The sequence below is a fragment of the Lolium perenne genome, chromosome 1 (genome assembly GCF_019359855.2).
Source record: "Lolium perenne isolate Kyuss_39 chromosome 1, Kyuss_2.0, whole genome shotgun sequence".
NCBI classification, from domain to species: domain Eukaryota; kingdom Viridiplantae; phylum Streptophyta; class Magnoliopsida; order Poales; family Poaceae; genus Lolium; species Lolium perenne.
The window spans coordinates 6,806,262-6,823,765 of NC_067244.2; the positions used below are offsets into that span (position 1 = coordinate 6,806,262).

General features: G+C 40.4%; 2 protein-coding genes across 2 annotated transcripts; both read right to left on the reverse strand.

The window, feature by feature from the left end:
* Positions 1 to 1,407: 1,407 nt before the first annotated feature.
* Positions 1,408 to 13,642, reverse strand: LOC127316253 (G-type lectin S-receptor-like serine/threonine-protein kinase CES101). The gene is made up of 7 exons (XM_071820576.1): positions 13,626 to 13,642; positions 12,939 to 13,015; positions 3,812 to 3,915; positions 3,347 to 3,593; positions 2,652 to 2,886; positions 2,416 to 2,572; positions 1,408 to 1,788 (listed from the first exon to the last, which is right to left on the reverse strand). The coding sequence occupies exons 1-7, from the start codon at positions 13,640 to 13,642 to the stop codon at positions 1,480 to 1,482; spliced, it is 1,146 nt and encodes a 381-aa protein (XP_071676677.1). The 3' UTR covers positions 1,408 to 1,479.
* A 342-nt stretch (positions 13,643 to 13,984) lies between these two features.
* On the reverse strand, positions 13,985 to 14,616 carry LOC139831247 (cell number regulator 13-like). The gene is made up of 2 exons (XM_071820577.1): positions 14,142 to 14,616; positions 13,985 to 14,056 (listed from the first exon to the last, which is right to left on the reverse strand). The coding sequence occupies exons 1-2, from the start codon at positions 14,577 to 14,579 to the stop codon at positions 13,985 to 13,987; spliced, it is 510 nt and encodes a 169-aa protein (XP_071676678.1). The 5' UTR covers positions 14,580 to 14,616.
* Between the last annotated feature and the right edge of the window lie 2,888 nt (positions 14,617 to 17,504).

Consider the following 17,504-nt stretch of genomic DNA (forward strand, 5'->3'; position numbering starts at 1 on the left):
ATGGTCGCTATACCAATTTTAGTGCTTTTTCTGTTTTAGGCGATGCGGAACCAAAGGTGACTACTTTAGCAACTACGGTGATCCTAATATGATGCTATGCAAAGAGAAACAACATGAATACAAAGAGAGCAAGTATAAAGGAAATGAGACAACCGGGCGGATGGTCCGGGAGACGAGACACGATTTGTTTTACCGCAGTTCCTCCCATAAAAGGGAGTACCTCTGCCTTGAGGAGGTGTGGACCACTAAGGTGCTAACATCCACGAAGGCTTCACCTTGTTTTCCGTGAAAACCCCACAAAGGATTCTTCACTTCTCCACTTTCAAGGCCGGTCGAGGCGGCGGTTCCTTCACACGAGGTTGGGGTGAGCTCCACAATACTGGAGGCTCCCAACACCCCATGGGGTTAGCACATCACTAGGCTAGCCTCCATAGGGGCTCATGTAGAGGTCTAGTATTGGTTGATTTTATCTTCCTTGAGATAGACCATAAGATCAAGGAGGATAAAGGATATACATATAGACAATTTAGCAAGGGTCTAATATCTTTTGATCGATGGCTTAGTGCTACCTAGAGATAAAGATGGTTGTGATTAGAAGTTAAACCCTTGATCGCTGGCTTATCACTATGGATGGCACATTTGAAATCAAGCTCATAGAGGGGCGTTTCTCTGGGAAAATTACAGTTGGCATCACAAGCATCGAAAAAAAAATATGATTCATGATAGCAAAACAGATGGCGTAGTGACATGTGATGAAAGTGGAATTTTCAAACTCCAACGTTGTGTCATGACTCTCTGTCTGGACAGACTGCTGGTGTTTCACATTGACGAGGCTGGTGGTGGTCTGGAAGAAGGGACCATTCATTCCAATCAATTCCGCAACGGTGTAGATCAAGCGGAAATTTCTTGTAATGATGGAATGCTCCAAGTGAGGGTTGTCTAACTTGTCTGATCCTTGGTGTACTTTAGGCCGTAATCATTTGAATTTTGCAATCAGAGTTTTGATGTAGTGAATCGAGTAATGATGTGGTGAGCTAAGTTATGCCATTAGTCGTCATTTATGTAATGGATCAAGTAGTGAACTAAGTTATGTGTTGACGAACTACTTAGCAATATCTAATTAAGGCTGGACTGGTTGCATGAAAGCAGTCTTTGTCCATTTTAGTTGCATATGATGAAGCCTTGCGGGATGTATTATTGTGTGCATTACAATTTCTAAATGGTAGTGATTATAGATCATGCTTCGCTCATGAGCAAACACCATATGCAGTTGTCATGCTGGAACAGAGTTGACAACATGAGCAAACACCATATATATCTCGAGACCCTCGCAACTTCCACATGTAAATATGTACAAACTAATAATTGTATCAAACAAAACAGATTAATTTTGAAGTCCCTGAGCAGCTCTCTAGAAAACATATTAAATGCAAGGAAAATGAAATTAGTACTGGTAAAAGAACACCCTAGCTGGATCATCTATCGCAGGACAATAGTGGTGGTCTTTTTGGACCGGTCTCGGGTTTCCCTCAGAAGGTCCCCAAATCTTGGTTTGCCGCCGTAATGGCGGGCTGGCTTCTTCGGCGTCTTCAGACCTGCGCCTGCTGCTCCGTTGAGCACAAGAACGACATCCCACATAGATGGCCGGTCAGCTGGGTCCTCCTGGACGCATAACAGAGCTATGTGCGCGCACCTCGTCATTTGCTTCATTCGGCGAGGATTCTCGTCACATAGCGAAGGGTGAACCAGATTTTCCACTGCCTTCTCCATGAATACCATGTCCCATGCCTGCACGGACCACATGAAAATGTTATCCTAAGATTGTCATATAAATATCTGCTTTTCATGGTAGGCATTTCCACCTTACGTATAGAACATATCGTGCAGTTCAGTCAAATCAGTGGACTAGAAATCACAAAAAATTATACTCGAGTATTTAGGTTCCCATGAATAGCACGAAAAGCCACAAGAAAGAAACCCCTATCGATGCCCTCGAGAAAGCGCAAGGAAAAGATTGGTGTTGTGGCTAATTAGGGTTTTATTATCCTGGCACCGCCCATCAGACTGACACACAGGAGTTTTCCCGTGAGAATCAAATTAGAGCCTCCTTGTAGAGACTAAGGGCATGAGCAATGGAGGCAGCTGTCCAACTAGACATGGATAAAACTTTTGACATATGCATGCCATGTTATGGTCCCATAATATGTCTTTCTCTCAAAAGCTGATTTGGCTTTTCTCTTTCTCTCTCATATTTTCATTCACTTTTCACTTTATGGCTTAAGAGGCTGCCTCCTGATGAAGAGGCTACCTCCTTATTCGAACCTAATTTGGATCACCCGAATCAAGATAAAGCTGCAAGAACACCCATGGGGCTATGCATTGGCCAATGCCCTAAGGATGCATTGGTCAACTTACATATTCATGAAGGCTCAAGTAACTCCTTTCCCTGATCGAATATGACGTGCAATTCCTTTTTCCAGTTAGCATCTCAAGAAGCAGGCTGCCAAAGCTAAACACGTCCGTCTTGCCTGAGAAAACACCTTTATTCGAATATTCGGGAGCCATGTAACCACTGGAAAAGTTATGTTGCTTGTTAATTAATGTACACGCGGACATATAATAAACATAAATATGTAAATCCAACTTCTTACCGTGTTCCTGCAATCACGTCTGCCTTGTGACTCTTGTCGGGAGGACACGCTCTTGCTGTGCCAAAATCAGAAATCTTGGGATTCATTTGAGAATCCAACAAGATATTGCTGGGCTTGAGATCCCTGTGGATAATATCTAGCCCTGAGTGCAAGTGAAGATAAACGACTCCCTGAGCTATACCTTCAATTATCGCGAACAGCCTATCCCAGCTTAGAGACCCCCTGTTTCTCGTTCCTGAAATGTGAATGTTTAACAGATTGATTTTTTTTTTCGAAAGGGGGAATGGGAGAACGGAGTCCCAGCCTCATCATCAAAGTAATGCATACGGCCAAGGCATACATTGCAAAACTCAAAGCCACCACACAACACCTACAAATCCGACAATGGGTGAAAAAACATGTCGTCGGAGCCTGTGCCCTAAAAATAGAAACAAACACCCATCAGCTAAAAAGCACCGGGAGCCTCACTAAGTCACCCTATGGCAAAACAGGAGCACCCGGCTAGTGTAGCAAACTCTCCGTGAGCGTCTCATGCTCTCACTTCAGAAGCATGGGCTGTTACTTGTTAGTACGTAGATTTTTTTCGAAAAAGGTTAGTACGTAGATGAAACAAATAGAAAGTTGAATATCTATGTGTACTGTAACTATGTATATATATGCGATCCAATGAAGATTTAGAGTTTGCGACGACATACCAAATATGAATTTGTCGAGGCTCTTGTTTATCATGTACTCATAAACTAGGATCCTTTCTTTTCGATGAATGCAGTATCCCTGAAGCTTCACGATGTTCCTGTGCTGAAGCTTCGGAATGAACTTAATCTCATTTTCGAAGTCCGACAAACGCTCTGGGCTAGATTCCACGAAGCATCTCTTGATAGCAACTTGAAGACCATGAAGTTGTCCCTGGTAAATTAATAGGGATGATACCAAGAGATGTTTCTTTTTAAGTTGATTTTTCCAACATTCTCAATTATACAACATGAATCTAACTAAAATTTTATACCCAAAAAACATCACTATTACCACCGTTTCAATTTGGTTAATAGTATCATCAGAAGCCTAGTATGGCTGATATCTTCTTGGTATGCCCTTCTTCAAATTGATTTTGTGGTTATACATCTCTAGTTAGTGTTGTAACAACAAAAATGTATGATTACCTTATAAACACGACCAAATCCACCCTCACCAATCTTGTATACCCCTGAAAAGTTACTTGTTGCATTTGCCAATGAAGAAAATCCAAACAAAGAAAACCATCGTGCTGTAGAAATGGGGTATTTCATTAAAAAGATGGATAATAAGAGAACAAGAACATGTAATAGAGGATATATTCTGATAAGTTACCAAAAATTTCTTCATAGAATTAGTGAAACTCCTAGCACTCCTAATAAATAGAAACCTCCAAACTAAGTATGTGAGCTTTCACTTTCTTATACATGGCATTTAAACATGTCTTGTTGTGCTCACCCTCCACATCATGACATGTTGCACTGCGCAAAACATTGATATAACACTCCCGAACATCGTTCCGCAAATGTTACATCCCGCGGAATGGTACAACAGAAACACCCATGTCCAATATTACACACTTTATAATACAAGCCAAAAGATTGCGAAGTCATCAAGATCCTCCTCGGAACAACTAAGATTATTAGCATAAAAGCTCATCAACTAATTAATAAACTATGTACGGCTGGTTGCCCAGGTCTACACTATTCTAAAGGGTCTAGGTCTCACAACTAGGGAAAACCCTACCGCTGGTGCACCTAATTTCCCTATCGCCGGCGCACATGTGTGTGTGCTGGTGTTAGCCGGTTATCGCAGCGCACCAACCGGCGCGCCGGCGGTAGCTCTCTTATTATCGGCGCACCAGTCGTGGTGCGCCGGTTGTATTTTTCCTAGAATTCAAAAAAGTTGATCTAGATCTAGATCTAGGTCGTGGCCATGGGAGATGCATCTCCATCGTCGTGTTCATCACCGTGGTCGTGGTAGTCACTGTGGGTGTCGCACATGAAGGAGGTAGAGGTGGTGGTCGCGGAATAGCTCACTGGAGGTGGTCACCAGTGAGTAGCTTGAGGAGGTGCTCGCCGGAGGAAGGAAGATGTCGGAGGAGGTGGCCGGAGGAAGCAAGAAGGAGGAGCAGGAGGAGGAGAGGAAGTGAAAGAGGAGAGAAGGGAGAAGTTGGGCCGGAGGGAGGAAGAAGGAGGAGGAGACGTGAAATAGGAGAGAATGGAGAAGGTGAGCCGAAGGGAGTACTTAATAGAGGTGCACTAGTTTAACCACAAGCGTTTTTTATCTTGTTTCACTTTCCATAATTCTTTGGTGCGATATGGCTCGATCTAAGTTTTCCAAGCCATGCCAAGTCCTTTCTTGTGACCCCACATATCCACGCAATTATAATGTGATAATAGCCCTCGACCATATATGTCGAGCTAGCCCTCAATTATCCCCATTACCTTTGCGGACACACTAGTAGCATCATCTTGCTCCAAGATGGGGATGTATACGCGTAGCAACTTCACTTGGCACCGCTTTGACCCATAATGGCGTAGTCGTCCAAGGATATAAGAAAGGAAAAAAATACTTCTGACTTTCTCACCCCACAATGGGACATAGTAAACACTATCTATATGGCGCAGGAAGCTGCCAACATTTGTTCTTAGTACTATTTGAATATACCCGATACAGTGGAACCTCTACCATCGAGATTCATTTCTAGTTCTATGCACACCACATAGTCCATTCATACTTGTATGAAAGTAGGAGTTCATTTCAATGCAGGTAGTAAAATAGTATAGATACATTCAAAGTAACTTAATAAAAGTACTTGAAGTAGAACATGTAATGAACTTGCTTTGAAACTTTTAGATAATGTGGGTTAGATCTTTGACTTGGTCCTACACACCTCGGGTTCTGAAAGTTGCATTCATAATGATGTTGTTTGAATAGTTGGGTTCATGTTATTGTGCATACTAGTTTTTGTGCATTTAAGTTTAAATTCTCATTTAACCCCACTTTAGGTTTTATAAAATATATCAATCTTGAATTATTATACAATTTCCACCAATTTTTGGAATATTGATACTCGATTCATTTAAGAGTAATACAGTTTATTAATTTAAATGAATGAAACTTCACCTCTTGTAAATAAGAATCATGTCTAAATTAATATTAGATATTGAAAAGTAAGTTTTGCGTAATATCGTATTTCAAATATCCAGTTTATTATTTCTTGCATTAAACTTCTTATAATAAACACATTTAAAATCTTTACTCCTACCAATGAATAATTGCATTTTATCATTTTATGTGTTTTTCTAATTTTATTTATGCACATAATTAATGTTTACTCTTATAAATAAAATTCTTTACAATTACTTTGTATTTACGTATTTTCTCTCTATTTTTAAGTAGGAATAGATAAAATTTGAGAAAGTTGGCCTTGGGCCCACTGGTGACCCACTGCAACCCCCATCGGCCTAGCCCAAGTGGTTAGGTCAGACCCGATGCACATGCTTAAATCAAATGTTGCCTTTATAACTATAGTGGCCTTCAATGCTCACATGGATTCAATTAAGAAAACTTATGAGCTTTATTCAAAGGTTGCTAAATAGAAAAGAGGGATAATTTGTTGGGTAAATTGACTATGTTGTCCAGCTCAACTAGATCATAAAAAAGTTGTGTCCGCCCCTTTGAATCCTGGATCATATCAGTGATGCGTTTGCGGATGGTTGCCTTCAAATTAATGCAACATGATCCAATTATCCATTTGTTATTTTTCATGATCCAATCAACCATTTTCATCACCTTAAACAAATTGAAATCCCTCTAAGTACTAACTATATATCAAAACAACTTTTGATTCCCATTCTAACTTTCAATAACAAACAATATATGTCACCCATTGTGAGACAAACATTATAACACCAACACAAATGTTTCTTTTTTTTTATTTCTCTCTATTTTGCAGGTATGAAGAAATAGAAGATCAAGATCAAGATTAGTGCATGACTTGTATATTTCTATTTGTAATTTATCCTTTTTAACATTTAAGACAGCATGGAAAATTATTATCCTTGTAATAAAGAATATTTTCTTCTATGGAATCCATAATTTTATTCAGTTTTACCATGTATACTTGACCTACTTTTGTAATTATTGAATTCAATTTGAATATAAGATTCAAACTCCTTTTTGAATTCAAAGGATATATTTGATTTGATCATATGGTTATATATGATGTTTTAGTTTGAGAAATTGACTCCTTTATGTTTATATCATAATTTTAAATTCTATCCCATAACTCCAAAATAAGAAAAAGTCATGCAGAAATCCATCACACCGATGACTCTGTATCATCAAGTAGTGAGAAACCCTGATCTCCTTGCCCCTTATTAAAAAAACAAATATCCCCGCCTTTTCATATGCATGAATGCAAATGCACAAGTTCTAATTCTACCTTAATGAGACAAAATACTATAGGATCTTACAATTACTGGAAGTATTAAATAGTTTCTAATTATTTTTAATACTTATTCTGAAACAAGAGATTAAAAAAGGAAGATATAAAATATTAACTACTATAGTTTTGTGATGCAAACATTTTGATATTAGCATGAACACACCCCTGGTCAATAGATGTGGATATTCTTACCGGTAATATCGTCGGTGTTTATCAATTGATGGCCATCATCATCTCTTCTTGTTGATGATCTCACTTCCTTGACTATGTCAACTGCACAATGATATATGGGATTTTGTCAAGTAATTCGATGCATTATAATGATGTATTAAAACATGTAACAATGTGAACATAGTTATTAGATACACACCCATTATTTATTAATAGTAGTCACGAATATTTATTATTATAAAAATGCACTCCTATGAATATCACATGTTAGACCTTATACGTGGGGGTCATGCTCAAGAAATAGAATCCTATATGAAAATATTTTTCGTAATAATGTAAAGGCATTACCATTCGGATGCATAAAAAACATAGGAAAATGACTATGTACTCCTAGGTGTACGTACTCTTATGTTCAAATATACCATATAAATGAATAAACTATACCACCTTATTAGTTCTGAATATACTTCACTGTCAGATACTGGATACCCCATAGTGGGTTCTATGGAGCTTTTTATTTGAGTCTACATATTAGTTTATGACATTTTCAGATATACTACATTTCTATACGTATAATTTATATATTAAAAGAACTAAGGCCCCCGATAAAAAATTCCCGTGGTAATTGTATTGAGCTAGATTAAAATAACTAGTGTGGAAAACAGCTTTCTAAACCAAGTTTGGTCTTTATGGGTAGCTTGTTATGTATTTTATTTTTTCCAGTGCTCCTAGTAGCTTTATGTGCTAGATGAATAGATTTTTGATCTGTTTTGCTGGGAAACGTCTTGTGGGGTTGCATTGATGACATACTATTTTATATAAAATCAATATATGACCAAACGTATCATGTTAATAAAATTCTACCAGTGCCATGGAAGGAGATTAAATGCTATTTGAGAAATGCACCTTTTGCACAAAAACAATACTTACTTTTTTGTATTTGATGTGTCCTATCATGGCATTGAAGTTGATGAATATAAATCTACGCGATTAAGAATTTTGCAAACCCTACTTATGTGAGTCAAGTAAAAAACTTCGATGGGTTTTATTTTTATCGCAATTTGTTAAGTATTTTACTACCATTGCATCACCCCTGAATGTTCTTACTAGGAAAATGTTTCCTTTCTGTGGGGGAGAATCATATGACATGCTTTTCAAGAGCTAACAAACCCTTACCTGAGGTACATCAACTTTTCCTTATAGATTCCACTAAAACTAATAAAAAAATTGTGGTACTAGTGGAATCGGCATAGATGGTTCTTATGGAAGGTGGTATGCTTGTAACATACTATAGTGAGAAAATCAATGTCGGTCAACTAAGTTAAACCATCTGAGGTGCTTGAGGTTTGCCAATAACATCCTTGGAAAAAAAAATCTCCGTTATCAGTTCTTACATTATCTCAACGGACAAACCAACTTGAATTGTAGGCACACGAAATGGGTTAGAATTCATTGAGCCTTTCCCTTATGAAGTAAAGTAAAAATAGGGACACAAAATATTTTGTTGGATCCTCTTTCCAACAAGATGACCCATTTTAACCTTCATGAAGTTAAAGTGCTGGATGTTGAATGTGTGGATGAGTTTTGTTATTTTGATCCTACTTTGGTATTCCTTTGGCACATTACAAAGATAACTAGGGTTGGGAGCACTATTATCCGCATGAGGTTTTCCTATTTTGAGCTAACAAACTCTGCATCCCCGAGCCATGTCCATGTTTCCTACTTTTGTAGGGTTCTGATGGTGTACACTTAATGACACGTTAAATCGTGCATTACTTGCCACAAAGCAAGTCCAAACTAAACTACATGGTCTCTACGCCATTTTTCCATTTCTTAGTGTGCCTCGCAAGGATATTACCATGAATTTGTAGTTGGGTATCCTAGAAATTAAACATTAACAAGTTTTAGATTTTGTTGTTGTTAATAAATTCTCCAAACTAGAACATTTATCCTATGGCACTAGAGCGACAATACCTAACATATTACTGACTTGTTTTCAAGGAAATCATGAGGATTTATGGAGTACCCAGGACTATCGACTCTGCTACAACATCAAGTTTCTAAGATACTTTTGGATGACATTGCTGGTGCAAGTTTTTTTGCGGATGACATTACTGGTGCAAGTTAGGAGTGAATATTCTCTATTCCAAAGCACGCCACACAAATTGATGTGGCAAACATAGATTTTCAACCGATTCATGTCCAATCTACTCCGATTCTTGCTCATGAAGAAATTGGTCGATGCAGGAAGAATGTTTGTCCCTTGTTAAGTTCACCTACAACTGTGCAACACATCTGATGCCAAACAAGGATAGATCCGGCATGTACTATGGGGCTTCAAGCAAACGAAAATTGTCTCCGCACCCAATGACCTCTTTTGGATTCATCTATGCAAGGAACGTTTCCTTACAGAAAGGAAGTCCAATTCAGGCCGGCCCTATGGGATAGATTTTCAAGTCCTTGTACTGCTGGGAGAAAACACCTACAAGATTGACCACTTTCTGGAAGGATAAGTATGCCGTGGGAAATCTCTTCAATGTCACCGCACCATGTCACTGTGATGGACATTTAGAGTTGAAGGTGACTTCTTTTTAAAAGGGGCAGATAACATAGAGGGATCCACGGGCATTACCATGTTAAACTCACTTTCAAGTTCTCTAACGTGCATATAAGGGCTCCAGGGACATCACCATTATAAACTCACCGACGCGTTCTCTTACCTCTATATGAGGTTTCCAGTAGAGATATCAAATATGCTTAGCGGGTCATATAATTAGTGGTGCATTTTATTTGTGCAACACTACTGTTAATAACACACACATTGCAAATTTTTGATCACCATCATTAATTGCCTACTCGTAGCGTTGGGTTCGGAAAGTAATGCCACCATTATGTGGGACCCAGCATGCCACCGTCAGAATGTAATAGCACCACCAAACACACTCTCCTCTGCTATTATCAATCTATCCTCTTGCGTTCTCTCCCACACTTCGCGAGTGCCGCAGCCTCCTCTTCCTGACTCAGACGCCACCGCCGCATCCTCGGGATCGTTGGTGCCTAGACGCCACTGCCTTCACGATTTTGACTCGTCCGGCTCCTCCGTAGTGGGTGAGTACCACCACCCTACTTCCCCACCAACTTAAGATTCAATTTTTTTGTCCCGATGCCCCCCTCTCGTTTGATTAGAGTTTTCGTACTATTTTTAGGATTTGCATTCAGGTCACCACCGTAGCTCTGCGCTATGCACTCACCAGCCTCATTAGAACTTTTTTTTAGGATTCACATTCAGATCGCTACCATAGCCCTTGCACTCAATCGCCGACCTTATAGGCCCGAGTTAGAACTCTTTCCCAAGATTTGCACTAAGGTCACCGCCGTAGCTCTAGAATCATCAGCCCCTAATACTCAAATCACCGCTGATTTGTGTCATGTAGGTTATGGTGCCATGTTAGACATGCAAGAGCGATTGCGTCGGTAGCTTATTAATCGGAAAACTGTTCTCCATCAACATGTCTCGGGCCTTCAAGGATGCAACAATACCTATTATTGATACTCATACATTGTAACGTTTTTTTGGGTGCTTGTAGGGTTTTAATCATTTATATAGCGTATTCTTTTTTGTGTGTGCATATTGTCCCTTGCCACACGAGGCTCTCGTTCGACAGCGAGGTAGAAGATGTTGTTTTTATTTGAGAGGCGACACTCTGAAGATAAGTGTTGTCTATATCAGTGGTGGCGAGGAAGACCCATTTGAGTCTACTATAATTGCCCAAAGATCCAACCTCACCGACGAAGAAAAATACTGCCTCTTGGATATCCTACAACCTACCAAATTTTTTTTTATGGTGTGCCAATTGCGATTCGTTTGACAAAGTCCAACTTTGTCAAGAACATTATGGTATGTTCCTCAACCTCTTTCACGAATTCCTCCATGCTTTGTGATGGTCTTCTTGACTACATTTATCTATATTTGTTTTGCATAAATGGAGGCATCTTAGAAATTTCTGAAGAAGTTGTTTGTGTCAATGTCACTAATATGTGATCAACGCTTAGCTGGAGTGCGTCCTGCAGCTGGTCCTGTTAGCACCGTTGCATTCAAGAAAGACCCAGATGGTGGTTTATCCTTCACGAAGGAGTTGTGGAGGGACTTCCACTTGGGCGAAGAAGGTCTACAGGCGGGACAAGCTCTTGTCATGACAATAAACACCACCAGGAGGCCCAACCTGCACTTCATCTTTGTGTTCATCGTCAATTAGTGATGTCTACTTTTATAAGTAAATAAGTACTTTGTATGCATCTTACTTTTTGGATGTGGTGAACAATTATCCTTCTATTGGTTTGAACCCTTATATATATATAAATATTTGCTTGCTGCAATTCGTGATTTAGTTCACAGTTTTGTTTTATTTATATAATTTTTGCAAAACGAGAATTGTGCTGCCAGCCTGCCACAACGAAGTGGAAGACCACTAATAGCTTATTTTGAATAGTGGTGTGGAGTGTTAATGCCACTACTTGTTTCCAGTAATGGTGACGTGGCCACGCCATGCCGCAAGTAGGAGGTGTACTGAACTCCACCAACTTCAAAACGCAACGCCACTGATGTCCTATTCTCTAATAGTGAGGGACATCACCATGATAAACTCACCAGCAACTTCTCCAACCTCTATATGTGAGCTCCAAGTTCTCTAACCTCTATATGAGAGCTTCAGAGACACCACAATGTTATACCCACCGGCAAGTTCTCTAACCTCTATATGAAGGCTCAAGGGGCACCACCATGTTAAACTCACTGCCAAGTTGTATAACCTTCATTTAGGTATCCACAGACATACCCATGTCAAACTTACCGCCAATTTCTCCAATGTCTAGTAGCCGTTACCACCAATGGGCCCTAGAAAAGGGCATGGACTAGAACATTTTAACAAGAGGTGAATCATGTATGTGTTGTTTGCCCAATCTATATACAACTGTGAATCTCTTTCAATCTTTCAGTTCTTCAAGAACTTGTCAACCAAATATATAGTAACACTCTGTGTGGGTTATCTTGTAGTATATATGTGAAAACATTTCATATGAATTTTTGTTTGTTAGAAATTAGAATCGAACAAAAAGAGGCTTCCTTAGGATTCACAAGGATAATGTTCGAACAAAATAGATTTCCTTAGGATTCGCAGGGATAATGATAGCACCAGATTGGAAGAAAGATAGACTTTCTTAGGCCGGATTCACATGGAAAATGCTAGCAACTAGAATGTTAAAAAAATGGACTTTCTTGCCATTCACAAGGATATATAATGTAAGCAACTAGAAAGGAACGAAAATAGACTTTCTTAGGATTCGCATGGATTTGTCATAATTTTGCAGGTAGACAATGTTGGTGGAAGCTTAACTTTAGAGGTATTCTTTTTGTAACACCGCAACCACTCTAGGGCTGGCAGCCGTTACCCGAGGGGTCAACTTCTCAGTCAATCACATATGCTCAAGTTATTCCAGTCAAGCACCCTTAACCTAGAAGTTGTTTGGAAATGAGTTTCCAAAAAAAGATTCATCTTTTTTATATGAGTATCCAATCAATCATATCATGTCCTATGCCCAGAATGTCGCACTTTCTTATTGCTAATAGAAATCATTTAGAGTAATAGCGGTACCTGCAACCATATCCATTGCAAAACTCTCAGTTTTGGCATGAGGTCTTTTATATGAGTCATCTTTGTTGATAATAGACCTGCAATCATGAACAAATGTTCACAAATAGATGATTAAAACAAATAATAAGAATTATTTAGTGAACCTTTGATTTTAGAACATGAAGAAAAGAAATTGCTAGCTATTAATTTCTTTAATCGACTTTGGATGGTATAGTGTCCTATACGTGTTTACCTGTGGAACACTCTATTCAATGTTAGAGTCTAATAAGAACAAAGGATCGATGGCCGTTGAATAAAGGAAATAAGTGGATACCCACGGGGGTACTTACCTATGGGGCTGCGAGCCGTCCGATCAACAAGCAGACCATTGGACGGATGAAAATGAAGCAGTTTGTTAGTGTTATTATCCGTACATATGCGCCATGCATAGCTCAGGGGGTTGTACGTGAAGGCTGAGAGGAAGGCCAGGCTCAGGCACCAGGTGAAGTCAGTAGCTCGTGGCAGGGGCTAGGGGTAGACCGTGGGAGATATTGCCCACTAGTCTATTTAATGCAGTTTTAAATTTAAATGTTAATGTGTAGCACCGAAGGTACAACAATGTCGCATATTTGAATTCAAATGTTGGGTTTGGGTCGCAAGCTAGACGTATGTTTCAGATTTTCATCCGAACACCGCACAATTGCGAACGTTCGGTAGGACTCCATGCCAGCTTAAATTTTCTCTGGCTCTTCAATGTTTTGGGCTGAGCTGGGCGGGCAACAGCCCAGTTTGGCCACAACAGAGCTCCGCCAGTGGTACAGTCCATACAATCCCGCATGTTCAAAACGTACAACGGGGATCCCCTTAGGTAGTCCATTCTTCCTTTTGGATCCCTGACACATGGGCATTAGATGTGGGGCCTACCTATGAGTGACCCAAATTTTGAGTATAGCAGCTATCTGAGAGGATGGATCATGTCTGTTCAAAACTAAAAAAAAAAATGGCTGTGTACTTTTTAGTGGGTAACTACCGATCCTTGAAGACAAATTGAACTAGTAAAGCAAAAGTTACTTAGAAAGTAGGATAACTGACCGTGATGCAAGAGGACCCGAATGGTTGGACGGGGATCGCGGCATGTTCTGCATACACAGATGCATGTTTGACAAGAGTGAGACAAATTAAAACTAGTTGAGAGATGGGGAGGGTTTACATGACAGTTATTACCTGAGTTTGAGGTGACTCGACGCCGTCGAGGAGTATCTTGAGGCGGCGCGTGGTGTCGATGTGGCTGATGACCGGGAAGAGCTGGAGGTAGAAGTCGATCTTGTCCTTGATTCGCTGGAACTGCTGGGCCTGCTTGCCGCTGCGGACGAAGCGGCGGAAGTAGCTGCTCGCCTGGCAGGAGGAGACGAGCACGCAGGCCTCCCGGAGCGTCGCCTCCAGCTTCCCCACCATGCCGTCGATCTCCGGGTGCTCCCTCAGCACCTGGCGCAGGACGTCGCCCATCGTCTCCGCGTGGTTCGCCAGCTGCCGGCACTCGTACCTGTTGCGCTGGACCGTCTCCGCCCGCTGCACGATCATCTTGATCAGCCCGTACGCGTCCACGCCAACGATCTGGGCAACCGTGGCCACCGGATCCATGCTGTTCCATGGTGCTGGCATCTCTCGATCGGTCCTCGCAGCTCGTCGCACGTCGATGTCTACCAGTGGTGGACTTATATGTTTCCTTGATTCCTTCTTCTTCCGATTTTTGTACAGAGAAAAAGCTAACTGGTCCAAGAATGCATAAAATAACGGCTAGGCTTCAAAATACCATACGGTCGCCGTCATCACCCGATTGGGACGGGCCATCGTCATATATCTCTTTCGACTTCAATCAATTGGAAGTGTCCGAACATTTTCCCTCTTTCATTTTTATACTATATTATCCGTGTATCCGTGCATTGCCAGACCTTAGCGCACGACATAAAATAACTGAAAACGTCAAGCGGTGAACGCGTCATACATTAATTAGTTGTAGACCGTTTAAAACTTGATTCAGGGGCAACTTGTGTTTGTCTGGGTTTACTTTAGAAGATAATAACACTTGTGATTCAATCATGTGACTTTTTTTCTTCTTTGCATACAACTCAAAAGGGTTACTTGTTTCCCGTATAATCAACCTTTAGGCTGTTACAACAAGAAAAAAGGGGCTCTCGTCAGTGTTTCCACATGGCATGCTCAACTCTCTTGGGTATATTATGCCCATGATGTTGACTTGTGGGTTGCCCTTGAGCGGTCCCAACCAATATGCTCAAGTCACAACGAAGTTCTCCGCTGGCCTTTCCCAACCCAAGGTATGTTTTCACGCCTTCTAAAAATCCAATTTCATATTGTTCTTCTTTCTCTCATTTTTTTTTTTTTGACATGGTACCCATCGATTCCATTAACACGGCTCAGCGGACTCACTGACCACAATAGCCTCAGGTACATCATCCGGCCAAAGCAGCCAAACTTCTTCTTGCTTCGAACCAATAGAAGCTCTTTCTATCTTTTTAACCATGCTTATCTCTTTGTATATCAGCCGCAAGGAGGATAGCTGGAAGATCTAGGGGACAGAGGATGGCAAGCAGAACCGCTGCACGTTGAGGTCAAAAGCATCATGGAGATAGTACTCAACCACCAGACGATGCAAAAAATTATGTAGAACAGAGAGATACTCAAGAATTCCAGGACCAACTAGGAGTTTTTTCCCCTAACGCTAGTAGAAAAAGGGCCTCTAGTCTCGGTTGGGAACGGGCTCTAGTCCCAGTTGGGTTGTCCACAAACCGAGAATAAAGGCCTCCATGTGTGGGGAAGTTGAGGGCTGGGGCTGGAGGACCTTTAGTCCCAGTTGACCAACCGGGGCAAAAGGCCTCACGTGTCAAGTGCGGTCTAGCGCTGGAGGACCTTTTTTGTGTTTTCCATTTTTTTTCTATTTTTTCCATAATTTCTAATATTTGAGTTATTTGATTAATTTGGCCTCTCACTATACTTAATCTCTAGTCAAAGTACTTAATCGTGATTAAACTTCCCGAATGGCCACCCATCCTCAAACTACTCCAGCCCAAAAACACTTAATTTTTCAGTTCCTTCCGAACAAACTTCCAAGTACATCAACACACCTTATTGGTATTAGTATCATATCAATCCTATTAACCTCTTGGTCACAATGTCACACTTCTATTAACCGCACCGGCCGGATTTGCACCAGGGGAGGACAGACCGCTGGCCGGCCGCCACCGCCAAGGGAGGAGGGGTTCCTGCCAGCCGTCAAGCTGCCCACTCCGACCGGACCTGTCATGCAGTTTACTCTAAAAGAAAACTCAGTACCTACATTAATTGGAAGGCAATTCCACTACCGACCCTTGGGTGGCAAACAAACATTTTTCTAGCGACCAAGAAATTCATGAATGTAGGTAATCCTTTTAATTTTGTAAATTATTTACCAGCCTAAGATGGAAACCCCGTGCAAATAAAATAATCTCCATTTCAGGTCAAAGAAATAAAACTACCTTATGAAAGGGGATGAAATGGCGAACTGCAGTTTCAAAACAGATTCAACCAAGCCACTGCAATCATATTGTCCCCTCTCAAAATGAGATAAGTTTACTTCCGTCGATGAAGTATAAGGACAAAAAGAAACCTACATGAGCCCATATCTAACTCGCCTGCAAGGTTTGGTAAAAGTACAAATCTTTGACCAACCAAAATTCAGATTTCTAAAAGGAATCTGAGATCCTCTAGTGAAAGAGCTGTTGAAGAGCATGATAAACTCACCAGAGAGCAGCAATGAGGCAATGGCAAGACCACACAAGCTGCAGAATGAGAGCAACAATAACCACCTCACAATACCTGAAACGAGGAGATCTTGTAAGGAACAGAAGAAATTCGAAGAAAGAAACTGTAAGCACAACAGATCTGGTCTCTAGGTACAGTACCAAAAAAGAAATTCACCTGAGGAAGGGGAATGGATAGTGACATCTTGGCTGATGGGCCGACCAAAACAAGCTGAAAGGAGAGGCTGCAGAAACAACATGACTGGGTAATGTACGAAATATCCATGACATTTAAATATTAGATATGTGACCTAACAAACTAATGATATGTAATAATCAAGCACATCACGTAATAAATTTCTCTGAAGAAACAAAGAAAATTAACGGACTATTGATATTAATTAACAAACTAATGATATGTAATAATCAAGCACTTTGTTTATAACTAAATATTAAATATAGACCCTGCTAGGGATATTCATTACATGGGTAAGTTAAGTATTTACCCTAACGATGTGGTTCTTTTTGGTCGACGTAGTGATTAATGAACGATGAATCCAGTAGCTTGTGTAGTAACCACATATTAAAACAAGCAAAATCACACCATCGTGGCAAAAGAATGATAAGGCCAATGTTACTTTTAACAGGTATGGTTATACAAATCACATCACCAAAACTAAAACTCAGCTATTGTGCGATTCACAATATTCCTCTAAAATGGGATAAACAATGTTCACAAAATGTTAACCTATGAGTGCAAGCATAAATTGGAAATTTACTGGAAGATGAT

What these genes read in the sequence shown, in the direction of transcription:
- LOC139831247 (XM_071820577.1), bottom strand. Translation starts at nt 14,579, where the DNA reads ATGCCAGCACCATGGAACAGCATGGATCCGGTGGCCACGGTTGCCCAG. An exon ending in TCGAGTCACCTCAAACTCAG is followed by an intron (nt 14,057 to 14,141) that starts GTAATAACTGTC and finishes CTGTGTATGCAG; the next exon opens with AACATGCCGCGATCCCCGTC.
- LOC127316253 (XM_071820576.1), bottom strand. An exon ending in TGCAATGGATATGGTTGCAG is followed by an intron (nt 3,916 to 12,938) that starts GTACCGCTATTA and finishes CCATTTCTACAG; the next exon opens with CACGATGGTTTTCTTTGTTT. An exon ending in ACTTGAGCCTTCATGAATAT is followed by an intron (nt 1,789 to 2,415) that starts GTAAGTTGACCA and finishes TGGTCCGTGCAG; the next exon opens with GCATGGGACATGGTATTCAT.